This window comes from Helicoverpa zea, chromosome 3, assembly GCF_022581195.2.
Source record: "Helicoverpa zea isolate HzStark_Cry1AcR chromosome 3, ilHelZeax1.1, whole genome shotgun sequence".
Lineage (NCBI taxonomy): Eukaryota > Metazoa > Arthropoda > Insecta > Lepidoptera > Noctuidae > Helicoverpa > Helicoverpa zea.
The window spans coordinates 7,606,384-7,633,781 of record NC_061454.1 but is presented as its reverse complement, the minus strand read 5'-3'; the positions used below and the strand labels follow the sequence as shown (position 1 = coordinate 7,633,781).

The window sequence follows — 27,398 nt, the reverse complement described above, 5'->3', positions numbered from 1 at the left end:
CTATAAATAAGCCTGCTCTAATAAAATAAACAGGTGAAAGCTCTGAACCAAATTGTCAAGCAATCAAATATTTTATTTATGGAAGAAAATTACCATATTTTATACTAATTCTAGCTACAAAATTGTCATCTGACGCGGGAGAAACCGCCGGCGGAGGTTAGTATCCCAATAAAAGTCTATATTGGGTTTATTCAGACTTGATTTCTCCCGACCTACTATTTTCTTATATAAGTTCTGAAACACTAGGATCTAGGCTATTTTATTGGCTAAATGCGTACAATCGACACTTTGTGAAACGATAATAAACGCTGAGTAAGTGCTCTAGGGAGCAGTAAATTCGGTTCTATTGGAAAAATCTTTATGTGGTCATAACGATCTTTATTCCGATTTTAATTGACCCAAATAAAAATAAAAATGAACAATACAAGATTATGAGACCCTTTTCTTTCTAAGCGGAACTGCTAAGGATTAAGTTCTGGGTTCGATTCCGGGTCGATAACTTTTGTAGTACTTTACTTGCGATGGGATACCATTAGGTACATGGAACTTGCCCACATCATTAAAAATACTATAGGTATGTACTTACTCAATTTGACTAGGAGTATAGTATGTGTGTGCAGATTATTGTTACTTACCTGATTTATTGCTCGTGAATATTTTACAAAATCCAATATCTGGAATTTTCCCTTCCCTATTTAAAGAAAGTGTATGGCTGATCCCCTTGCCCCTTCTATGGTGAGCAATTTAAAATACTGCGACCCATAAGTGTCACATGTATGAAGTAATTTATAACGAATCTAAATCTAGAATAACTCCGAGCGCGCGTAAACGGCTCTCACTGAGAAATAACTATCCTGGGTACTTTATTCCGCGTTTATACGACTCTTTATAGCAAAATTATTACATTTTTGGCATTTTCATTTCTGTTAACTTTCTTTTTCTTTTAGTATAAATTGATAAAACATCATTTTAGGAATGTAGGTGCTACTCAAATGACGGCCAATTCGTATTCAAAAAAACAACAATATTCCAATGAACAGATAAGAATCTAGCGTAACGAAGTCTTGCACGAAAAAGTAACTTATTAACATAAAGAAAACTTTTGTTATGAAACCTCAAATATCAAGTTTTACTAGGCAGGTGCTTTATGGAAATTTTTGTATTTCGTCAACACAAGTAGAAGGCTAAGTAGCGGGATTACTTGAAAATCCCCGCAAAGTTAGAGAATTTGGCTGGGTAAGTTTGTGAGCTCGTTATAACTGAGAGGTAACGTGTAACTATCTAAAGGAACTGCTGCTGTATAATGTTTCTCTGCAATTAATCGAAAGTAACCTAATTCTTCTCTCTCAAAGTGTATTAAGCTGTTCAGTTGTGCTATAAATTTAGTCTCGGATACTCCGTTTATCTGTGTACTCTGTAGTACCTATAATAATTAATGTTATCCTAAGAGAAAAAAAGTTAGCTTTTATTTCTAATGGAATGTGTTCATAGTAAACCTTAATAAACGTAATTACTACCCAATATATTATTTTGTTACAAATCTTCAGTTCATTGCGTTAGTTTACGTATTTACACACACGCCTGAGCATTAAAGTAATTATTTATTACCTATGCATTTATAATTGATATAATTATATATTTAAGATTATGTTTGGAAATTGGTGATCCGATTATTGGTACGTCTCATTTTTCATTTTATTTTATCATAGTATTTTTCAAACTTAGTTTTTCTGAGTTTACACTCATATGACATTGTACTCAGGTACCAATATATAGAATATGGTATAGAATTCATATCGGTGTGTTCCAACCCACTCCGTCGCTACCCTTTCAATCAATTAACCAACTCTTCCAATTGCAATCTATGCTGCTCAACTCAAAGGGTGGAGAGATTCTTTTGACAAAAAGCTTCGACAAAAAAGAATATTTTTAAAGTATCATTTCAATATCTTTGGATAAGAGGTGAGATGAAGTTTGTTCACTACTTAGGTACAAAAGAACAAGACGCACATCACGTTTCGATTATTCGAAAAGTTGATATTTTTCTAAAAATAACCCTGTCAAATTATTTATACGTCTTTCAAGTGAATTTCTTTTGTAAGGCTGTTATCACCATCTTGTGAATATGACATAGGTGTTGATTGTGTAACTTAAATGTCAAATAGAACTCTTTAATAAACCTAGGTACTGCAATGTAATTTATTTAAATTACAGGAGATTATTATCTATTGCAATCATAACAACACCTAATGTAATGCAGTTAATCAAAGCAAAAGCATAGGCTTAACCTCTGTGACCCGTAAAAGACTAAGGATTAATTTCAGTATCAAAGATCAAACACTTAATTCATTCTGTGTTTAAATCGTTGTACCTAAATAAAACTATTAAAACTCAAATAAACATTACTAGTAACCCTTTAGGTTAAACAAATGCTAAAATGCTAACTCAGTTTATTTATACTGTCAGCTTTCAGTGGGCATGTACTCAGACTTGAACTTTACAAGTTTACGTACTTACCCTTTATTCGTTTATAAGTTAAAATAAGTATCTAACAAACTGTGGTTTTCTGAGCAACAGTCTATTATTTAGCGAAAAGCGAATTATGATGAAGGTCAAGATCGTTTGATCTTTATAAAAGTCAATCCAAAGTTCGCGAAAAAACATTCACATTAATTACTTTTAAGGTATCTAACTTCTCTAATTACACACAAACTTTTCTTTTAAATGTGAGGTTTTTGTATGGACACAATATATTGATCTCAAGTTTTTCGGGGAGCATCAATCTTGATCAGAAATAGAATAAAAATTCCGTAAAAATTCCGAACAAAAAAGTTCTTCAATCCCAGCTAGGGTTGAAGAACCCACTAGGGTCTGCAAATATTTTCCTGAAAAAGCTAAATTAAGGCAACGCGAACGTGGTCTAAACAATCGTTAAGCTTTTTTCACCATTGAAATGATATTTTTATGTTTCATATAATAAACAAAAAAATGTGATACAACTATTTCAGTTTATTTTTTTCAATTTATTTCAGTTATCTATTGTGTTAAAATTATACACGATAATTTTTAATTAAAACGTTGTTGTTGTATTTAGAACAAAGCTTTATCTTAATAAAAGAAAAAAATAACCCGTTATGTTTGTCTATTTTTACGTAAACAAAGAAAGTTGAAACCATAGTATGCAGACCATTGTTGTTTCAATATAATATTCAAAATCATGTTCTGTTTTTACTTGTACTTAATCTTTTACTGTTTAACGACATACAAGACTTACAATATATTTTTCATCCCACCATCTCGGAAAGAGCAGTTTAACCCTTTGATATCTGAGCGCAAAAGCCGTTTTTATCCTCTAGAGCGGCAAAGTGATTTGAATTTAGAACATCGCGTGCAATACTCCATTTGTGACAATCTTGATAAGACTTTTCAAACAAATACATATTAAACAAATAAAATAATTATTCAATTAATTAAGTAATTTTTATTATTGTTTTTACATAGCTTTTTAACCTCGTTTCATTTTTAAACTGAGTTTTCAAATAAATGAACTTTAATAGGTACTTCTTTTTAATTTGATACTGATATGTGCGCGCCATTTTGATTTTTGCATTTAGTAATTTCCTCGATGAGGTGGGATGAAAAGTTACGTGTTGCACTCGAGTGCAAAGATTTTTCACTTTGTGCTCTTTTGATTCCCTTGCTATCGCTCAAATTGAAACACGAGCGTAGCGAGTGTTTCAATAATTAGAATCCTTCGCTTGCTCGGTCATCAAAATTGAGCCCGCGGTTAAAAAGCAACTTTGCACTCTTGTATAACAAATAACTATTATCCTATTGCCCATTCTGAGTACCTATATTTGTTGCACCTACGTGCATACTTAGTGGTTGCCAAATCCCGTGGTTTTAGTTACTTGCAATAGAAATAACTGTAAAGTTCAGCTAAATGGCTCTAGTTCTCTTAGGCTGCACAAGCATAAGTGTGCTATTTGTAAATTGTTACCTAATTGTTTGTTCCCATTGCCGTTTTTGTTACTTGTCATCAGACTTAGGTATATCTTAAAGCAGTAAGATATTTTTATGTGTTCTGAGACGTTTGAGTAGTTTTTTTTGTTTATTTTCTAAATGGTTACTTACTTACTTACTATACTTACTTCGTTTCACCGAATAGTTGCCAACTGAACCCGTTTTTGGTAGGGAGACGACTCACGACTGTTTCACGAAGATAACTGAACTCACGCTCCAAATAGGTCTGTCTGTTTACTAATTCGTAACTTGTAAATACATACCTACATTGTTTTATAGGTCATTACAGAAAAATAGAATTGGCATAGGTACCTATTACTTCAGTAGGTAGTAGGCTTTCATCAGACTTCTTCCAGAGAACATTGGACCTATTCATTTATTCAGTTTGCGTGTACCCCAAAAGTAGTCTTAATTGGTGGTTGTTGGCTAAACAAATGTAGTGCCATCTATAAGGTACCTAACCACAAAAGTCCTGTCTTGAATTTAATAAGATTTCGGAAATGTTCCATAAGACTTCTACCCGAGTGAATCTAAATTCTCGCGAGGAACAGCAAAGCATTCCGAGAGCTAGTTACTAAACCAGTAAATGCGATGCAGCATTCAATACTATTTCAATAGCGATACACTCTAGACTGGTATTTGGAAATGGCACATTTTTTTGTCTTTTTAAGCGAGTTTTAAAAGACGAGGTTTTGCCGCTTAGATGTTCTATATTTTTATGTATGATCTGGTATGTTTGCAAAATTAATAATTTTATCTGTTATTGCACTTTATTTTAAAATCCTTTGAACATTTGAAGAGATTTCTGTGCCACATTGTTGCTTACCATATCCCCAGCGTATATAATATGGCTATAGGTATATACTGCTTGTAAAACGTCTTTTGAATTAAAAAAAACAACAGATCTATTTATAAGAGTTTTAATTACATTTTATTTCAAAATTATACATCAAAATATACACAAGTAATTTACAATGAAAATTATAGTTTACGAAACATCACATTCAATACCGTATTATTAGGTACATATTTGTTTTAAAAATAATTTACTGCTTTACATAAATACATTGGGGAAAATAAAAGCTATATTATAATGCACAACTAAATAAATAGATAAAGAGCCAATAATTATTTTATTTTCGTAACTTTTTACAATCAATTAATACTTAGGAGACGCATGACCGCGAATCTCTTTCACAATAAAAATAAAGACTGAACAAATTGTGGGTAAATGTGGGTAAAAACATAACAATCAGCAGGATAAACCGGGGTCAGTTGAAACACGCTGTCGCTTTTGAACTATCGGTAATAAATAACTCGCAGCGACGGGGTCGGGCAGGGACCATGGGGAGCTTCGGTATTGGCCACCTATCTCATGAATAGCTGGGTATTTATCACCCTTAGACCGCGGGCACACTATGAAGATTTAGTCGACCGATGTTGATTTTCGCTCATAAATCAGTATGAAGATGAATGGAAGTAAGTACACACGTAACAACGATTAGGTATTTGTTCGGTATCAGACCGACTAATAACTGATTGAATTCACGATTTTTTTTTAAAATGTTTGTTACCAAGGGCCGAATAAATAGTATGCAGTGTGAGCGCAGGCTAGTCGTCACGCTTGTGGATACAGTAAGGCCAAAAAATACGTAGGACCAAAAAAAAACATGTTGGTAACTTGGGAAATAAATAAAAAGCTTCGAATCTACTGAAACGTAAACCTTTTCAATTCGATTTTATAACATGATATAAATTGAAACCAGTATCACTCAATTTTTGCTATCGTGTTGTGTTGGATCACAGTAATGAAAAGTCAGGACAAAATTCCAATGAAAGCACGCTTCCTAGAAGCACCTATTTACTTTTGCCTAGCATTTCGAAGTGCAGCAGTTAAGTTCAAGTTGCTCTCATTTGAGGACAAATAAAGTTATTTTATGGTTTAGCTCGGTTTCATAATGGTCCCGCTGCGAGCGTCCACGTACAAATGTTCCAACCGTCCCCGGTCTCCTGTGCTTAACTCTCTCTTCTACTAGTAATATTACGAATATTTACATTCATGAATTTTATCATTACGTAAGAACAGCGAGAACAACATGAAAATGAGTACCCTTTAGTGACAAGAAAGTCGTTCAGGTGTTTATATAAAATTACAAATAAAATCTATTTTGGAAACACTACCAATAAAATACATACATATGTTTTGGAAACGCTCCAGCAGTACTTTTTCATTCATAGATTTTCTTGTATTTTCTGTCAGTATCTTCCAGATCAATTTTCATTAACACCTTTGTGACATCGTTAGAACATAATTTGCTCCTGTGACCCAAAGTTTTCCTTGTCGCTATAAGGAGATTGACATATTGCAGGATGTCGATAATTTTCTCGACAAGTTATAGAGACTTATTTTATTAATTTATACAACAATGTACAATTTAATGTGTAAATAACTAGTATTTGGTATAATTATGGGAAAATATGTATATGAATATTGAATTTTTCATTTACTAAGCATGTGTTGGCAACATTGAACGAACGTTCCCGACCAGTGTTGCCTACGTAATAAAGAAATATATGCCTATTCGGCCACCGTTTGGTGAATTTGGGCTGTTAGGCGGAACTATTACGAATAACAATATCTACCTAAATGTATCAGTTTCTAAATTACGTATCAAAATGTTTAGATATGTTCACTATTTACAAGTTCACTTAAAAACAACAAAACTATTACGTTTACTTATTTTTCATATCACGTAAGTATTGAAATTACATGCAGTAAGTTAGATTGCATTCGAACCTTTCTTAGTATGAAATTGTTGTTATATAATATTGTCAACTATCACTTTCCTAGAATTTCAATCTAGGTAGTTGTAGTGTAAACCGTCGGGTGCCGCTGTAACTGCGGTGATAGCAGGGAAGCGGTATTACGGTATTGAACATAAATATTGCAATTCAAATTCGAAGGCCGATATCGCGGCTCTGAATGTGATCTCATCTTGAGTCTTTCAATGGAACGATTTGCTTTCGAAATAGATCCATAATATTACCAACAGTACCTATTGATGTAATCAGTAATCACATGCTAATATTCCCCTTAGGTAATATTTATTACACCATATGTACACTTTATACAGTCATATAGATATTTATACACTTAGCTTTTTAATATAAAACATTATCCATCTTACCACAAAAACTTTTAAACGTCAGTTTATGCCTTGTCTAAAAAAATGTCAAATTATGACGTTGACATATGGTTCATTTTGCAGCCAAAATTTTATTAGACAAGTGTAAAATAGGGTTTAAAGTTTTTGTAGTAAGGCCCTGTCTATCTAAAACCAAGTAGTCGTAAAATCTTTATCATGGATCAACTAAAAGGTAACCGAAAGATATGTTACATTATTTTGGTCTCAACTCACTCACTATCAATTGAATTATTCATTAAATAACAAAGGTATTCTAACACTTTAAGCTCGCGAGATCACCAAGTTTACACGCACACACTCAGCGTCAGGTCCTTATCATTAAAATTCACTAAGGAGTCTTTAAAGTTAGTTATTGGGTAAACGAAAGCGGTAGCGTAATGCAGGTCTCTTAGTCGTATAAATCACGCCTGGATACGGTAGAGACCGTATAGAAACCGCTGCTATCCGTTACTTCGTCGGTGCTCTCCGTTAATCAGGAAATATCAATGTTTTCCACCTTATACAGGAAGCGCCGCCGACGCATGTCTCATGACTCTCCGTTGGGTGCTATGGTGACCGTGCTGCAGTTGGCGCGGGTGGACCGCGTGGAGCTCCGCCGCAGCCCCACGCCACCCACCGGGTTTAACAGAATCAAGTTTTCGCTTTTTCTCTTCCCATGGCAGTTGCAGAAGATGAGCTCTTTCATACCTTTCCTAAAGTTCTTGGATAAGAAAGCGTATAAGAGTGGGTTGATGCCAGAGTTGAAGTACGTGATGAGGAATGTGAGCGGTGTGAGGAGTGTGCTGAAGTCGCTGGAGCCCTCGTAACCGCTGGACCAGTACTGCCACATCTTGCGCGCGTGGAAGGGCAGGTTGCAGATGGCAAAGGTGAGCACGACCACAATGAGCATGCGCACGACGCCGCGGCGCGCGCGCAACACATTGCGCGATAAGTGGCTCAGGTGGTGGCAGTTGCGCGTCTCGTGTCCGCGGGTAGCTTTCGACGTGCTGGTCTTTCCAGTGTGGCTGCTCATTGTCACCATTTTCTGTACACAAATAATTTTAAATGAATATTTAAAAACTTCTCAGTTTAATTAGGTATATCAGTTAATTAGTAATTTAGGATGGAAGTTAAACGCGTGCCAATCATATAAACTATACAAAATAGATTTATCTTTACAAACAGCATTCATACTTTCAACGGTTATCTGCGTTACATAACGGATGTCATTCCACAAAGAGATTAAATTCACGACTTCATCATATTCATGCTTGTAACGTCTGCTGTCAAATTACTTTTCAATATTTATTGTGTACTGCGAACGATGTTATGTACAAACGAAATGAAATAATTCCACTGATAAAAAATTATCAGATAAAACAGATTGAGGAAAATGGAATATATATTCCTAATAATATCAGGAAATGGAAAAAATCATTTCCAACCTCTCTATGAACTGTTTTATTTGTATGTAATACTCGAGTCAACTTGTGATATTTTATGTCTTCGGGTATCTGTACCACAGCGGTATTATGTTTGTTGTTTGTATCGTATGAAGCAAAAATAACTTGAAAAAAAATGTGTTCATTTGATACCTACATAGGAATTCAAAACATTCTGTCGTCCAAGTTTCTCTAGAAAAGATGTTTGGGAAAAGTCTATAAAAACATAATGTAAAAGTTCCTATTTGTGCTATAAAGAATGAAAGGAAATCCTCAAACTGTTCAAACCTTAATCAAAAAGAAAATAAACATATATCCCAAATAAACGTTGTTGTGGTCGCCCTGTTGTGTTTAGTTTAATATTTATGAAACGTCTAACCGCGCCCACACACTCGTATATCACAGCTAGTCTGTTTGAGATGCGACGCTTCAAGTAGCGTCTTTTCATTGACACACGCGAAAATGTTTGCTGAGTAAGAAGTTTGCACCGTGCCACGGGAAGTTCGCTCTAAAATCTCTACTTTATTCGTGAAACGGTTTAAAAAATTATGTGTCTCCAGGGTCCCAGGCTTTGATAAGCTTAAAGTGAGATGAATTGCGTCTAGTGGATGACTGGAGAATATTAAACCCTACTGAGATTTTTAAGTACCTTTTAAAAGTAACTTGGTATTTTAGATTACAAATCTATCTGAATACGAAATCTTTTGTCTTTTCAGTAGAATGTTCAAAGGAGTTGCTCTAAGATAAAACACTGTCAAGGATAGAAGCATTTATCGTAGCTCATTCGCTTGCTAAACGTACGTTCGCCGCAAGCAGTCGCGTCGCAATCCATGTTCATATCCGCTGCCAGACGGTTGCTCAAACGACCCAGCTGTTTGGAACTCTCACACAAACTTTATACCTGCCAAATAATTCCGGAACTTGATCCCTAAGATCCGACTGACAAAGGAGTTTAAGATCAAAAGCATTTTCTCCAGTAAACACGGGTGGAAACTGGCTTTTATATTGGTTGGATTGGTTGGTAGAATTACATATGTTTCCATTCGGTCTTTAGACAACAGTAATGGATTTAATGAAACCATTCGGCACAAAGTAAAACACGAATTGATTGTATCAATTTATGCAAAAGAGGCAGAGGGCATGGAAACCCGCATTCAAGGTTTTGTTAATTCGAAAGCTGTGTTACATTAAGCCACAGAATTATTGGGCAGTTATGTGTTAAAAAAAACAAAAGCATTTTGGCGGTCTTTTAATGAGTTCGCTAAATAGGGATTAGGGTACAAAAGGCAGGTCGACTTGTTTCTTATTTAATAAAACCTTTTGTGTTGTAACCTTAAACAGTAGCATTTAATTTGTATGTACGAACGCTGGTACATTCTTATTAGTGCTTACACTTAAACATGAATAATTTCACAGTCGGGAAAGTAATGACAGACAGAAACACTATTAATATTAATTACAGATTCTAGTTGTTTAGTGTCTGCAAGTGTACTGGTCTGTAAAATGGCATAGACTAGACCTGAATAATTTTATTGTTGTCCGGATAATTTAGGATGTTAATGGACAAGGGCACCTTTAAAATTATGTTAATTGTTGGCCATCTCTTAGCTGTGATGTTACGTCACCGTGACAGAAAAAAATGAGAATAAGAGAAAAAGTGGATATTTAAAGAAATTATTTCGCTTTATATTGTCTGGAATTTGCTTCTTACTTTTACTACTAATTAATTGTATACTGATGTGAGTTAGATTTGAGATGATTCTTGGTAAGAGTACCTTGTCGTCACTGTTCCCGACTAGTGCTCGCTGCGCGTCGTATTGCGCAGGGCCTGGCTTCTGGAACTGAGTGGCGCAGCACTGGACGCGCTCCAAATGCTGCAGCGCATGAGAACTCTGCCAGAGACCCACTGCTATACGGGTATACAGGACCTGGGAATAAAAGGACTCATTAATGCTCAATCCTTCTCCGTGTGAGAGGAGACCTGTGCCCAGCAGTGGGACGATAAAAAGGCTGTAACAGTAACATCAACCATAGCTTATCTAAAAGAAGCACAAAGAGGACCTAATTTTTTATAGAAGATAAGTGTAAGTCCTTCATCTTCAAATAATGTTCTCGAAACCACAACGCGAAAATAACTATCATTAAACAAGACACAGATAGAGAAGCTTTACAATCTAAGAACCTTAATAATGTACAAATGTATCTATTAACACAATTTACAAAAGGCCAAGCTATTTGTACCGTGATTGTTTTGTGAACAATAATGTTTGAGCTTGCATGCATTCCTTATTCCTTCCATTTCCCTCTCCTAGTTCCAAAAACTGCCACTCACCAAGCGAGACGTGGCGCCACCGTCAATGCAAAAAACTTTCGCGCGAGTGCCAAAAAATACGACGCCGGCCGCCATAACGCGCCGCAAATTAAAATCAAAAACTGTGTCTAAACTTCTATAAACTTCTTAAACTAATCAAAAGCCCCTGCAGGGAGTTACTGGGCGCCCATCAAACCATAAATTACATGTGTACAAGTGATCTGTGCAGTAGCGTGAGTGGATCAAGTTGCAGCAACCGGCGGAACTTTGTAAGTACCTACTGATTCCTATTTCCCATCGGTCCTGTGTGCAGCTTTCCATAAACCTCTCACAGAAAATCTCGTCCAGCCTTACAACCTGGATAGATCTGTAAAAAAACCCTAATGGTCTAGGGCTTACGGTCAACGAAGCGCCGTTCAAGTCACACCATTTTTAGTGGTCCTTCTAAGCCGCATAATATACCTAATTGTTGAGTGTGCTTGGTTCAAATCGTGTAACCTACGACTCAATTATTACGTTAAAGTACTTAGTTGTCCATTTTTAGTCATTGAATTCTAAACAATACAAAATGGATAGCAAAGAAACTAAACTCAAACTTCTCGTCACTCAACGTGAGTACGTATTTCGTGAGATTCAAATTTTATTCGATTTATCTCGTCAACTAACATCCGATAAGTCCAAGTTAGGCTCATTTAAGAGTAGGTATAGACGTATTGACGACTTGCGTCATGAATACATAAATTTCACGAACGAAATAAACTCGTTAAAACTAGCTTTGAATCCTCAAGACAGTATAAACATGAAAACGGTTGATGCCTTCTATTCTATTTTTGGATATGGCAATCCGTGTCGATGTCAATTCGACGATTCTGCCAATGACAAGTGGGATGACAAGCAAGTAGTGCTTTTAATGAAAAAAAAATAAAAATAATAATTATATATTGATTTAAGACGGAGCTGTGGCCGATCTTGTGTAACTTAATGTGTTAGTAGGACGGCACTGAAACAAACAGAAATACATTTACATATATAAAAATAACAAGAAAATGTTAGTAACACATAACATACATATACCACAACCATACAAACTGAGGCCTAAATATAGGCCACAGTTTATAATTTAATATTGTTTTGATGTATAAACATCAACAGCATCTGGAGCAGTTCTGGACAGGAGTGGGATAAGAGGGAACGGAAATTAGTAGGGAGAGGAATTTTAAGTTTTTGGAGACGACCATATAAATCAAAGGATGAGTTGTTAGGACAGTCAAAAAATATATGGTCCAGGGTACCCTCATCCAGTCCACACTCGCAGAGGGATGAATCCTGCACCCGAATTTTGCGCAGAAAGACCGGTGTACAACAGTGACCTAACCGTATTCTGCACAGGACTGAAATTACCCTTTTAGGGTATTTTTTAAATTTTGAAAACCACGGTTTTGGTTTTACAACCGGTTGAATGGCGAAATAAGAGCTACCCTTCTTTTTGCTGGAGATGTTCCAGCATTCCTGCCACGAGGTCTCAAGACTCAATTTAGGGAGGTTTAGCAGGTCATGCCCTTGAAGGGAGAAGTGTACAAGGTCAGCAGACTCAGATGAACACGCATCTTTGGCCAATGCATCGGCACATTCATTGCCCGCTATACCGCAATGGCTAGGAATCCAGACTAAGTGAACTTCTTTCTCTTGCCTAGTGCAGGAGAAAAGGGACTTTTTAATATCCAGGACAATAGGAAAATGGAGTTTAGTTCTAAAGGGATTCTGGGATAGGGCTTGGAGACAGCTAAGGGAGTCAGTAAAGATAACTCCATAGCTAATCTCATGGGACTCTATAAAACGACAAGCTTCCAATAGTGCCACACACTCGCCTGTAAATACAGAAGACTCCTTCGGACATTTGAATTTCAAAATTATTTTAGAGTTCTGATAGTAAACCGCGGCTCCAGTACAGCCACCATTTGATTTGGAAGCATCCGTGAAGAACTTTTGAAACCCAATCCATCGTTCACCCAAAACCGCATTAAAGGCCGAATTTGCCGATGGGGAGTTTTTGGATATGCCAATGTTATAGAATATTTTAGGGGTGAAGCAAAGTACTTCATAGGGGTAATTAAATAGAGGAAGTCTGGGATATGGAGCAATGGGGGATTCTAAATTTTGAAAAAACCGGTATGCTTTTAGGAATAGGGGGATTTCTTTGTGTTCCCAATATTTGGAGCTGTGACAAAGAGTGTCAAGCTCTCTGAGTTTTGGGATGAGGGGGTGGGACGACTTGGGAATAACCCTGGATAGGAAACGGGAAGCAAGGTACTGACGTCTCAGGGCTAGAGGAGGTTCCGCGCATTCGACCTGCAAGGCGTTAATAGGCGACGACTTCATGCAACCTGAGATGATTCGAAGGCATTGAGATTGAATCCTATCTAAACCGGCCAAGGCACCTTTGTTGCTTGGAATCACCAAGTGTGACCCATAGTCCAGGATACTGCGGACTAAGGCATTGTAGACCAGTTTCATAGTGAAGGGATGGGCCCCCCACCAGACACCAGCGAGAGCTTTTAAGATGGAGATTGCTCTTTCGCATCTTTGGATCAAATAGTTAAAGTGGTGAATCCCGGATAATTTTGAATCTAAGAAAACGCCTAAAAATTTTGTTTTATTATTTATGGGAATATCTTGTCCTTGAATGTTAACTGAGACCTGAGGGATCAGTAGTTTTCGGGAAAAAATCACTACCGAGCTTTTTGGGGCGGATAACGTGAGACCATGGTTCAAGAGCCATGTGTGCAGAGAGTCCAGGGAGAGACAGAGAGATGAGGCAGCGTCCGCAATAGATGAATTTACTACATACAACACTAGGTCGTCCGCGTATTGTAGAAGGTGGCAGTCACAATTAAGGCAGGAGCCAATGTCTGCTGTATACAGGTTGTATAGTAGTGGGCTCAGAACTGAGCCTTGGGGAAGGCCCTTCCACGTCTGTCTCACCTCAAATACCTCCCCCTGCACTCTGAGCATCAAAGAGCGAGACATGAGGAGTGCGCATATACATTGTACCATCTTACCCGGAATCCTCAGCTGTTGCAATTTTTGCCTGAGAACTGGAAGAAGGACGCTGTCGTATGCGGAAGAGATGTCAAGGAAAGTGGCTACAGCAGATTCATTTTTGGAAAAGGCTGTACGGATATCAGTAACCAAAATTGCCACACTGTCCATGGTGCTAAGCCCCTTTCTAAAGCCAAACTGATGGCTCGGCAGTAAATCCCTAGACTCCACCAACCACTCAAGTCTATTTTTAATTAAATGTTCCAATATCTTGGCCAACACTGAGGACAAAGCAATTGGTCTAAGGCCATTCGGATCATCAGCAGTCTTGCCGGGCTTCAAAAGGGGAATTACTATCTGAGCTTTCCACTGTTCGGGAACCCAACCAAATTGATAACAATAATTTAATATTCCTAAAAAATACTTTTTTGCTTCAAAACCAAAATGAACTGCAAATGAGTACGGTATGCCGTCTATGCCTGGGGCGGAATCCCTAACATGACGTAACACCGCATCAAGTTCCTCCAACGAAAATGGTTCATTCATAGGATCGTCCAAAATATTTACAGACGGGAGCAGAAGTTCTGAGGAAGAAGGAACATAGGCTGGAGCAATTTTGTCGAAAAAGGATTCAGCAGTTTGTCTCGAGATAGGGGAAGAGATAGATGGGGAGCAGCCTCGCCTGAAACGATTAATGCTCTTCCAAACTGCTGAAATAGGAGTGGAAGGGGATAGAGAAGTGCAAAACTTAACCCAACCGCGACGTTTCTTCTTGCGAAGAAGCCGTCGAGATTGAGCTAACACTCGTCTGTACCGTATAAGATTGACGCTATTCATCGCATCATTGTACTGTTTTTCGGCCTCTTTTCTTTCTTTAATAACCGATGTGCATTCTTGATCCCACCACGGGGGTGACGGGATTTTATTTCTGGCACAGTTGCGCAACGGAAAGGTAGAGTCTGCGCTTGAGGTAATGGCCGAGATAAAGCCATCGTAGCAGCTCTTAGCATGGCAGTGACCAGAAGAATCTTGGAAACTTGAATTTAAATTTGGAAGCGTACTAATTTTCCCCTCCAGTAAAGATGCAAACTTCGACCAATCAGGTTTGGACAAGTTGTACTTCAATAGTGGAGGAGAAGTTTTCTCTAAATAAGTTTTATTAATTAAAGTTACAACAATGGGGAAATGGTCGCTACCATGCGTCAGAGTAGTACATTCCCAATGAATTGATGCCGCCAACTCAACTGAACAGAATGTGAGGTCTACACAACTCTTTTGCTGTCCTGGAAGGGATCTACGAGTAGGGCTACCATCATTTAAGATGCAAAGGTCTAAATCATCCAAGATTTCTACTAAACCTTCCCCAAACGAATCACAACGATTGGAGCCCCATCTAAAGTGGTGACAGTTGAAGTCACCCATGACGAGCACAGGTCCTACTATGCTATTCAAAATGTCCCTAATGGTGGTTAAAAACCTACGCTGAGGATGGGAAATATACACCGATAAAACAGTGATACCCTCAATTCTACACGCAACTATATTCATATCACCATCCAGAACCGGAAGGGACAAGGTGGAGAGGGGGACACGATTATTAACAAGGAGAGCCGACCCTCCATAGCCATCAGATCTGTCACATCTGAGAATATTAAATAGTGGTATATTAAAACTGAGACTCGGGGTGAGCCAAGTCTCAGCTACAGAGCAAGCCAGAGGCTTGAATTTGTTGAGGAGGAATATGAGGTCGTGCTTTTTATGCCACACGCTCCTCACATTCCATTGAAGGAATACTTGGCGAGGCGCCATTTCTAATATTTGATAAAAGGTTAGTTAATTGGTAGGCAACGTTGGACGGTAATTGGGTATTATTGGTGGATAGGATTGTAGATAGAAGTTTAATAAGTATATCTATTATTGAGGAAACATTACTATCAATGAATGGGTTATTCAGAGCGCAGCCATCAGGCTGTGAAGGTGCAGGGGAGTTAATAATCTGCTGATGGGCAGCTTTATCATAAGAGGGAGATAGAGGGGCATGGGTCCTTGGCTTAAGGAAAACAGTTTTGCGGTATGACTGAGTGGGGGCGGGAACTGCTTTTGCAGCATTCGCATAATTGCGAGAAGCAAGTGGGACAGATTTGCTAGCTTCAGCATATGAAAGGGACTTCTCAGCCATAACCGTCTTAATGGCCTTCTGTCTACCCAACTCCGGGCATGACTTGCTATTTGCAAAATGATTCCCTGAGCAGAGCACACAGTATGCCTCCGCCTCAGAAGTGCTGCAACCATCACCAGGGTGATCATGGCCGCACTTACTGCAGCGAGGCTTGGACCGACACACTAGTTCCACATGACCAAACCTGCAGCACTTACGGCACTGGATGGTGGGATAAACATATTGCTGAACTGGAAGGGAAGTGTAACAGCAAAAAACTCTTTGAGGCAATACTTGGCCATCAAAGGTAAGTACACATGTCTCTGTTGCCTTGAATTCAGTTACTCCATCTATAACTACTTTCCTGCTTATGCGACGAACTTTCAGGATTTCACCACAACCTGAAGGGACCTGTAAGTATTTTTGGGCTTCCTCTTCATTTAAATCTGTGGGAACACCAGTCACAACTCCCATCCTAGTTATATTAAAAGTGGGGATTGAGGCAACATAGCAGTTCTTATGTAAAATGCTGTTGATAATAAATGAGTTTGCATCCTGAGGGGATTTAAACTCTACAGACACACGGTTCCTACCAACTTTTTTAACACCATCACGGGCAACGTTAGTAATATTATGTTTTTGTAGGAATATTCCGAAAGTAACAGGGTGTAGAGAGGTACCGGCGTTAGGCTGGGGCTCCAATCGAGAGACATGAACGATAAAAGGTGCCTTATCAGTAGCTGAGTACCTGCTGCGGCCAACTAGGTTCCTTTGTTGTTTGGATGGCGGGGTTGACACGCTAATGTTAGCATCATCTCCGGAGCGTTTCCTGGTATACGAGGTTGATGGGGTCTGGGAGTCCGCGATGCTGCAAGCAACATCAGCGAGTTGGGATAACGGATAGTTGGGGGAAAGAGGAGCATATGCAGAGATGTCGGGAGGATCGGGATCGGGAGGTTTATTTTGATCCATTATGCTTATAAACAACTAGAAAGTTACCGAAATAACAGTACACCACTGGAGACAAACACAAGGACAACACACAAACACAAAACTAAGTCACAAAAGTTCACCAAAACACTTAAAACGGCTGAAAATTCTAGGCACACGTGCTAACCAAAGACACTCTGTGGCGAGAATCCGGTTGATGCCTTTGACGACATGTACTACGCTGTCAACGAAGTCGCAGAAATCTACCTACAGTGTGATAAAAGTGAAGCCGCATTGCCGTTCCGCGACGCCATCTCATCGGAGGCAACCGGAAACCGGAAACCATTCGCGCAACCACGTTTACCTAAAATCGAACTTATTAAATTTGACGGAAATATAGAATATTGGCAAACATTCTATGACACATTTGCATCTCTCGTGCACAATAACGAAAACATTTCTAATATCGAAAAGTTTCATTATTTACTTTCTTGCCTCACGGGTTACGCGTTATCAATCGCCAAGGGCATTCCGGTCACATCAGACAATTATCAAATTGTTTTCGATGCGCTAATAGATCGGTATCAAAATAAGCGAATCTTAGCAGTAAATTATTTGGAAAAAATCTGTAGTCATCCTACATTAAAATCTAGTAATCTTAACGATTTACGTAAAATCACTAGTTTATTACAGGAATCCGTAAACGCTTTAAAATCCATTAAAATCGAAAACCTTGGTGAATTTATTTTGTTTTATTTATCTTCTCGCATATTAGACTCTGATACACGAAAACGATTCGAAAGTCAAAACAAAAGTCAGATACCTACTTTTATCGAATTATTAACGTTCCTACAAAGTTATCTAAAAATATTAGAAGCTAGTGAGCCTTATAACTGTAATTCGAGCAATAGTTTGCCACCGATGGCACGTAGAAATAACAATAATTTTACGAAGTCAAAGTTAGGATCATTTCCCGCGCATTGTTACGATAACGCGGCATCGATGTCATTCGATGAGTGCACAGGGCCGTACTCAGATGCAGGGCCGCACTCAGGCGCGAGTTCTAACTTTAATAATACATCAAATGTGAATCTTGAGTCAATTTTAAATCAATGTAATTTGAATACAGGGTCGAACTCTAATACAGGGTCGCATTTTATTGACAACAATTTAATGCAAAATAATAATTTAAATAATCCTGATGTTCATGCATACTCAGTGTCAGATAAAAAATTCGGGTGTGTATGCTGTGGATATTTTCATCACACTATTTATAAGTGTCCGGTGTTTAATTCAAAAAATGTAAATGAACGTGAATCTTTAGCCAAATCAAAGCGCTTATGTTTCAATTGCTTAAAGCCTAATCATGCGGCTGATATGTGTCTGTCCAAAGCTTGCTGTACCAAATGCAACGCGCGTCATCACACGCTACTTCATCGCGACCAGGGCCCCACGTCAGCGTGTCCTGTGACTTCCTGTGCTACTCCAGCGGTTCCAGCTTCTTCTGCTGACCCAGTAGTTACTCTTAATTCTATGAATACAAGTTGCAACTTGCAGCAACATCGCTCATTAGTGTTATTAGGAACATGTGTGGTTAGGGCGTATGGTCCTTGTGGTGTTACACATCTTCGAGCACTTATTGATAGCGGTGCACAGAGTTGTTTCTTAACAACTGCCTGCGCACTTCGATTAGGTTTACCCTTACGTAGTTGTGATTATTCTGTTGTTGGAATAGGACAGAATCCAGTGCTTGAAGTCAAAGGTGAAACATCATTTACGATTCAACCATTACACTCAGATCAACCAACTTTTACGGTACGAGCTATTGTCATGGAAGCTCTCACCCATAAAATGCCTTCAGTAGAAATACCTTCTTTTGTCAAAGCTAACCTCAAGCACTTGGTTCTAGCTGACAGTGACTTTGATAAACCCGGTGACATTGATCTTTTGTTAGGTGCAGATATTTTCCATAGCATTTATAATGGTCAACGACTTGAAGTAGGCCCGGGTCTACCGGTAGCCCTACATAGTGTATTCGGCTGGGTTATCACGGGCAGGCTCGACGCTGAGTGTTCGCCTCCAGCTGAAACGTCTACACTTTTGGCTTCCACAGCTGCCTTAGACAATGTGGTCAAGCGATTCTGGGAGGTAGAAGAGCCGCCTAAGCAAACGATTGTCAACCCGGAAAATGAAAAATGTGAACAGATTTACACAGACCTTGTTCGACGCAACGAAGATGGAAGATATGTAGTACCTATGCTACTAAAGGAAGAACATGAGCCGTTAGGAGACTCTCATCGCACGGCCTTATCCAGACTTCATAATTTGGAGAAACGGTTCCTTCATCACGAAGACCTGAAACACGATTATGGAGAATTCATGCAAGAGTATCAAGACTTACATGATGCATGTGATCAAATTGAACCTTCTGACACAGATTTTAGATATTTGATTCCGCATCACTGCGTCATCAGACCTGACAGCACGTCAACGAGACTGCGTGTAGTTTTTGATGCGAGCGCGAAGACATCTAGCGGCATATCTCTTAACGATATTGTCTACACAGGTCCAAAACTTCAAAACGATATCGTTGATATTATTACAAAATTTCGTTTACACAAAGTAGTCTTCACAGCCGACGTTTCCAAAATGTATAGAAATATCGAACTTCGTCCAGAGGACCGCAAGTATCAACATATCCTGTGGCGTAGCTCCACTTGTGATGAAGTCCGTGAATATGAACTTAAAACTGTGACCTACGGCGTGAGCAGTTCACCATTTTTAGCCATCCGTACGCTACACCAGCTAGCAAACGATCACGGTGCATCATGGCCTGAAGCTGCTTCCATTCTGCGTCATGACACGTTCATGGATGACGTCACCGCTGGCGCTCCTTCAGTTGAAGCTACCTTAAATCTGAAAGACGGAATTATTAATTTGCTGAATTGTGGTAAATTCGAACTACGTAAATGGAGTAGTAACTCACCTGAGTTCCTTGCACAACTTCCTTCTGAACATTGTCAAGTTCCAAAATCATTTTGTGATGATCAAAACATACAAACTTTAAAAATATTAGGTCTGCAATGGGACCCGAATCTAGATCTTTTTACTTATTCTCAATCCGAATTCACACCAAAGTTTACAAAGCGTTCCATTCTTTCTAATGTTGCTCGCATTTATGACCCATTGGGTTGGTTAACTCCCATGGTGCTTAAAGCTAAATTGATTCTTCAAGCCTTGTGGAAACTTCAATTAAATTGGGACGATCCTGTGCCAGACAGTATTGCTCATCAATGGACTGAGTTTGTCTCCGAGCTCAGCTACCTCAAACAAGTACAAATTCCTCGTCATATTCTGCCCTTAGACGTAGTAGAATGCCAGCTCGTTGGTTTTTGTGATGGTTCATCCAAAGGTTACGGTTGTTGTATTTATTGAAGATCTGTCTGTAGAGGTAAAATTTCAGTTAAATTATTAATCGCGAAGTCGAGAGTAGCTCCCATAAAACCAGTTACGATTAATCGCCTCGAACTTCTTGGTGCAGTACTTCTTGCTCGGGTCTTGAAACATATGGCTGACTTGTTAAATCCACACCTGAAGCTCTCGCGTGTGATTGCTTTCACTGACAGTAGTACAGTTTTATCTTGGCTTAATACTGAACCTTATAAATTAAAAACCTTTGTTTCGCATCGTGTAGTTAAAATTACCGATCTCGTACACATTCAAAATTGGTATCACGTATCGACCTCCGATAATCCAGCTGATCATAGCAGTCGTGGGTTGTCATGTTCACAGCTGATCGCTTCTGATACCTGGTGGTCAGGTCCATCTTGGCTTTCTCTAGAGACGTCAGAATGGCCAGTTTCACAGGACGTATACGTGCCACCTGGAGGTGTGCCTGAGGTGAAGAGCTTACCTGTGATAACTCATTCCGCGGATTTAGTGCCTTTATATGAGGATCCGATTAAAAAATTATTAAGTCATTATTCTTCATTTTCACGTGTCCAAAGAGCATTAGCTTGGTTGTTGCGATTTAGTAAAGTCTTAAGAAAACTTACTTTCAATTGTAAAACTTTGACTGTGGAGGAATTAGAAAATTCATTATCCCTGCTTGTTCAACACGAGCAGACGGAATACTTTGCTAATGAGATAGAGTCAGTAAAATGTGAAAGGAGTTGTTCACGTCCTATTCAAAAACTTAATCCTTTTCTCGATCACCGAGGACTCTTGCGAGTGGGGGGGCGTTTAGTAAATTCAAAACTTCCACTCTCTGCAATTTACCCTTTGTTGTTACCAAAAAATTCACGACTGTCTGCACTTATAGTTGACTGGTTTCATAAACTTCATCTTCATTGTGGACCTAGAATTTTGCAGTCTATTATAAGTCGTAAATTTTGGATTTTGGGCATTCGTAATTTAATACGATCGCGGCTTTCCAAGTGTGTAACGTGCTTCAAAGTAAATCCCACATCAGTTTCACCTATAATGGGAAATCTACCGGCACCCCGAGTACAACCTTCACGATGTTTTTCAAAGATAGGGATAGATTTCGCAGGACCCTTCATCGTGAAAGAGAGTAAAAGGCGTAAGGCGCCTGTTAACAAGGTGTACGTCTGTGTGATGGTATGTCTCGCAGTAAAAGCGATCCATCTTGAGCTAGTTACAGACTTGTCGACAAGTGCGTTTATCGCAGCTTTGGACAGATTCGTATCACGCCGTGGTCTTTGTCAACTTATTATCTCTGATTGTGGTACAAATTTTGTCGGGGCCAAGCGCTACTTAAGCGAGGTCCACCAGTTTCTTTCCACTCAGGAGTCAGAACTTAATACTGAGTGTACAAAGCGTAATATCGTGTGGCAACATAATCCACCAACTGCTAGCCACTTTGGCGGTATTTTTGAAAGTGGTGTTAAGTCGATGAAGTACCACCTTAAACGAGTTGTTGGCTTACAAGTGCTAACGTTCGAAGAGATGTTGACTGTGCTGAATAAAGTAGAAGCCGTCCTCAACTCTCGGCCGTTATGCGCTTTGTCTAGCGATCCCACTGAGGTAGATGTCTTGACACCGGGTCATTTCATCACTGGTGGTCCTTTGGTATCATTACCGGAGATCCCGCTTACGGATACGTATTTACCGTCTAAAGAGCGATGGCAATTGTTGCAGAAAATGACACAGAGTTTTTGGAAAATTTGGCAAAGAGATTACCTTCACACACTGCAGCAGAGATGCAAATGGTTCAAAGACCAAGTCAATGTGCAAGTGGGTGATATAGTTACAATTGTGGAACAAAATCTTCCACCGTTGGAGTGGCGTTTCGGTCGTGTTGTCGAGCTTCATCCAGGCTCTGATGGTGTAGTGCGTGTCGTCACGCTACGTACGGCCAAAGGACTACTTCGACGGCCTGTAGTCAAGATTTGCCAGTTGCCTACTTCTAACTAAACCTTAACCTTTCCATTGTATTTTATTAACCATAATTATTGTTAATGTAGCTTAAAATCAACTTACTTTTAACTTAAAATTATAAACTTAGCATCGTAATCACGTAACTTACTAGGTAATTCAGCACGATTTGAACTCAAGCACACATAACACACATCTTTTAGTCTTTTCGACTCTTATTTTGTGAAATCCCTGGACTGATTTCAAGTGGGGGGGAATGTTTGAGCTTGCATGCATTCCTTATTCCTTCCATTTCCCTCTCCTAGTTCCAAAAACTGCCACTCACCAAGCGAGACGTGGCGCCACCGTCAATGCAAAAAACTTTCGCGCGAGTGCCAAAAAATACGACGCCGGCCGCCATAACGCGCCGCAAATTAAAATCAAAAACTGTGTCTAAACTTCTATAAACTTCTTAAACTAATCAAAAGCCCCTGCAGGGAGTTACTGGGCGCCCATCAAACCATAAATTACATGTGTACAAGTGATCTGTGCAGTAGCGTGAGTGGATCAAGTTGCAGCAACCGGCGGAACTTTGTAAGTACCTACTGATTCCTATTTCCCATCGGTCCTGTGTGCAGCTTTCCATAAACCTCTCACAGAAAATCTCGTCCAGCCTTACAACCTGGATAGATCTGTAAAAAAACCCTAATGGTCTAGGGCTTACGGTCAACGAAGCGCCGTTCAAGTCACACCAAATAACGACCGTTTCGTTGTATACTATTCATAAACCATTTACAGACATCCTCTTTGAAATAACAAAGTTTCTGTACATAAATATAATTTTAGAATTGTCGGAGGTACAACATCGTTTAAGACATAATGTTTAAAATGAATCACAAAGTTAACTAAGCAAAAATTTAAACGATAAAAAGAGGACCCTTTAAAAGAAGTTAGTGTTATGAATACAAAATTATTCATGTTTATGCAAATTTTACAGCCGACTCTGCTCTTTGGAGTTTCGCAATTGTAACAATCTAGCACGTCTTGTTGTGATTTTTTATCGTTTTGTATTTAATTAGGCGCCTAAACCCTTAAATAAGCGTTCTAATAAGCATAGTTATGGTATTGTGCTATTTCTAATATTCTCTTTACTGGAGCGGGAAATTGAGTATACTGTGGGTGGATTACTTCTATATATTTTTTTATATTTAATGTTTCAATTTTGTCTATTTCAAATAGACTACGGCATCTATAAGTAGACTTTTACCACCATAATGTATACAATGGAGAATGAAGGAAAGCAAGAGAATAACATTTATATTGGACTTTAATTGAATTCGAACTCTTTGCACAAGCTCTTTTTGGTTGCCGAAAATTCTATTTTTAAAATTTCACATTTTTGCTGTACCTGCGCACTTGAAGCACTTTGCACTCTATTTCCGTTTGAATGAAAACGCTGTGGTGTATTAATTCAATAAAGGCAAAGGGTGTCTTTTTGTAAAAGGTTGAGGGAAAAAGGCAGATATTTAAAACTGCAGCAAGTTTCACAATATTGTAAATCACAAGTTTATAAAAAGACTATATCTTTAGTGATGTTCGGTAATCGGTATCAATAATACTTAGATACGATTTACTAATTACGATGAAAAGTTGCCCTAATTTTGTAAGTGCTGAATAAAATAAACCTCTTATAATGTAACATACATTTTAAAAACATAACCATTATCTATAATTATACATATTGTATGTCTATAATGCCAGTAATATGTAGGTGCCACTTACGTTCAATCCCTTTGGAAAAATCCCCTTACTTGCTAATGATCGTGTTATGACACCCCCACTTCGAGAGCAGGATAATACTCAAATGATAACATGATAAATGAAATACATCAAATATTTCATCAAATATGTTTGTTACGATCGATTCAATACAATGGGGGAAAATTAATAATATTAGCAATAGTTTAGCACAGAACCGGGGATTGTCCTTGGGTACGTTTCTATAGTGTACACAGGGATAATCGTCGGTTTTGTGTCACCATTTCATTAAAGTTGTCTCAAAAGGGCTTCAGCGTGTTGGCTTCGGCCCCACGTTCGGCTTCCAAAAATCCGGGACTCTGTAGTCCCGTGGTCGGGTAGAGACATACAAGATATAATAATTTATTTACTCAAAACAATACAGACAATACAGTACAGTTCTTCTTACAAAACTAGGCTGACAGATTACTTATAAAAAGAGAAGTAGCATCTGCAGCCGAACTAGGCGTGAGCCTGTATCTCAGCTTACAGCGCCGTTCCCCTCAGGAACAGTTTATAAAGTACCTAAATTAGTAAGATACAGAAGTTTAGGAGCGATTACTAATACGAAAACAAATTAGCAAAATGCTTGTTTTTAAGGCATTTTCGGGCGTGTTGATCGGAACATGAAATATAATTAGAAACGTGTAAATATAAATAAGGAAGCCAGAAGATTACAAAAAATATTGCGTTTTGTTATACATCGGTTTCACGTGGTCCCATTCGGGAACAAAAAGGTCCAATATATATGTACACGTTATCTGATCTACAATAAACGAAACAAGGTCGATGAAGTCTTACAATAGAAACTCGATTTTTTATCTTGAAGAGGTTAATTAATAAATTAAAATAAACTCAGGTAACTTCAAATTTATGTAAAATTTAAGTCGAAGCAATCACAGCGAATTGATTGGACAGTGGATTGAGACGATCCTAAATCAATAACAAAAGGTATATTTAATGAAAAGCTATCGAGATTAAGAATAGGATTATTGAATAAACACTTCGTTTAGTAGGTACCTGTAGCCGGTTACTAACCACTTTTTCTCTTTTAACTTCTAGTACTAAGTAATGAATATTACTTTTTAGTTGATTACTAGAGTCAAACAATATTACCTGTTGCTTGATTTCACCACGATTTTTTAGGGCCTTACTACAAAAACTTTAAACCCTGTTTTACACTTGTCTAATAAAATTTTGGCTGCAAAATGAACCATATGTCAACGTCATAATTTGTCATTTTTTTAGACAAGGCATAAACTGACGTTTAAAAGTTTTTGTGGTAAGACGGTTATGGCCTTACTACAAAAACTTTAACAACTGTTTTACACTTGTCTAAAAAAAATGTGTCTCCAAAATGAACCTTATGTCAACGTCATAATTTGACATTTTTTTAGACAAGGCTTAAACTGACGTTTAAAAGTTTTTGTGGTAAGACGGTTAATGTTTACGTAGGCACAATATCTTTAAAGAGTAAGCCAAGTCAAACCCTATATATATTTCATAAGGAGTGGTCTGAGGTTTTTAACTTAATAAACGTAACACGCAGTGATTCAGTAAGTAACGCTGAAGTTGAGTACATTATTTTGGTATCAAAGTAACTTATAATAACGAGCTTATTGAATATTGGAAAATGAAAGCATAAAACTTAATGATAATTACCTATACGGTCTATGACTCCCTATAGAATTGCTTATTCCAATTTGAGATTTTGTTTCTTATTTAGATAAATTCCAAATTATTTTTAGACTGAGTGTGTTACAAAACGGGCAAGTTAAGTAAAGTAATTATGAAACCTTTCTAAGACTTAACTGCGCGTTGCTCTACTTGAAAGTAAATCTAAAACAAGCTTGTTGTTTTCGTATATAATGCACTCTGTGTGCCCTCTCACTTGGCACATAAGAGAATAAGTGATCAAAGTAATGTTGTTTCTGTTCCAACTTCAATCAGCATCTAATTATGTCATTGTTATTTTTTACTACTGGCTGAAGAAAACAGTAAAAATAAAAGATTATTATTGTCTTCTCTTCTCTTTGTACAGTTACTGATGCTATGATAATTTGAAGAGGGCGCAGTCCTCAAAGGCAACAGATGCAATATTATGAAGTTTCTTGTCAAAAAATCTTTAAAAAAATACTGTTTATTTTTTCCCATCCCTTTTCAGTATTAGAGACTTTACAGACTTTTATCTGTTCCCTGCAATGAAATAATAAAAAGCCTGATGATGAAAGATGATGATAAAATCTTATCAACATCAGTTATTGTGTATATATGTAGGTATATTATATTCTTATAAAACTAATATAAAGTCGGGCATTCAAACATTAAATAGTCTCACGTCTTTCACCAAAGAGCTTAAACACCTTTTCTTAAATGAATCTGCAATACGATCCGAAATTCTTACTGAATTTAAATTTATATGTAGATAAGGTATCCTTTAATTTAAATTCATGGCCCTTTTAAAATTTCACGTTTTATTTCGTGGTTGACGTTTTAAATTAGCCCAGGGTACCAGGCGGAGGCACAGTTTTTCTTCGCCATAAAACATCTTTTATTAGTCGACTAGTAGTCGTCGTCTATGTAGTGGTCAAAGTATAAAAAGTTGTTAAATAATTGCCATCTCTTTTAAATTATCTGTTTTGCATAATGTTTATTAACATCGTTATTTAGTTTGTTATCTATTTTATGGCTACTGTCACCATTCGTCATCACCCCTCATCTTTATACCATACAAAGAAATACGGCAAAAGGTTTTTAATCGCTAGATTCTACAAATTGGTTAGTTCTGAGATTTGTACTGAACTTTCCAAAACTGCGAATACCGCACATGTAGGTGATTCTTGGTTAAATGAAACGAATGATATTTTTTTTAGACATCCATTTTTAATTATTACGGTGCTTGCCCCGTTGGGTTACCCCGTTGGGTATATGGTGGGTTTTGATTGCTTAGTTTGAAGACCTAGTTTTATGAGCTAGGTCGTTTAAAATTTTAACTAGCTCACCAAAAAACATTTTATAAAAACAGCTGTCACTGATGTTTTGTATTTGGGTCGTTAATATAGTTATTGAGTAGTTAGAGCATATAGGTACCATACAAACCTGAATATATAATTTAAGGCCACTTTATGTATTTTCAA

At 37.9% G+C, this 27,398-nt stretch overlaps 1 protein-coding gene across 4 annotated transcripts in view; it reads right to left on the bottom strand.

Annotated features, from left to right (window-relative positions):
• LOC124645698 (trissin receptor-like) overlaps positions 1–27,398 on the bottom strand; it is a 123,394-nt gene that overhangs the window by 15,018 nt on the left and 80,978 nt on the right. For 3 of the 4 annotated variants that reach the window (XM_047185550.1, XM_047185549.1, XM_047185551.1), the window contains exons 6-7: positions 10,426–10,578; positions 4,928–8,253 (exon numbers count right to left, since the gene is read on the bottom strand). In XM_047185550.1, the coding sequence (XP_047041506.1) occupies positions 7,756–8,253; positions 10,426–10,578 (651 nt within the window). In that variant the 3' untranslated portion in view covers positions 4,928–7,755. Of the gene's footprint in view, positions 1–4,927; positions 8,254–10,425; positions 10,579–27,398 lie in introns of those variants that run through there. The other variant, XM_047185552.1, reaches the window with a different exon arrangement.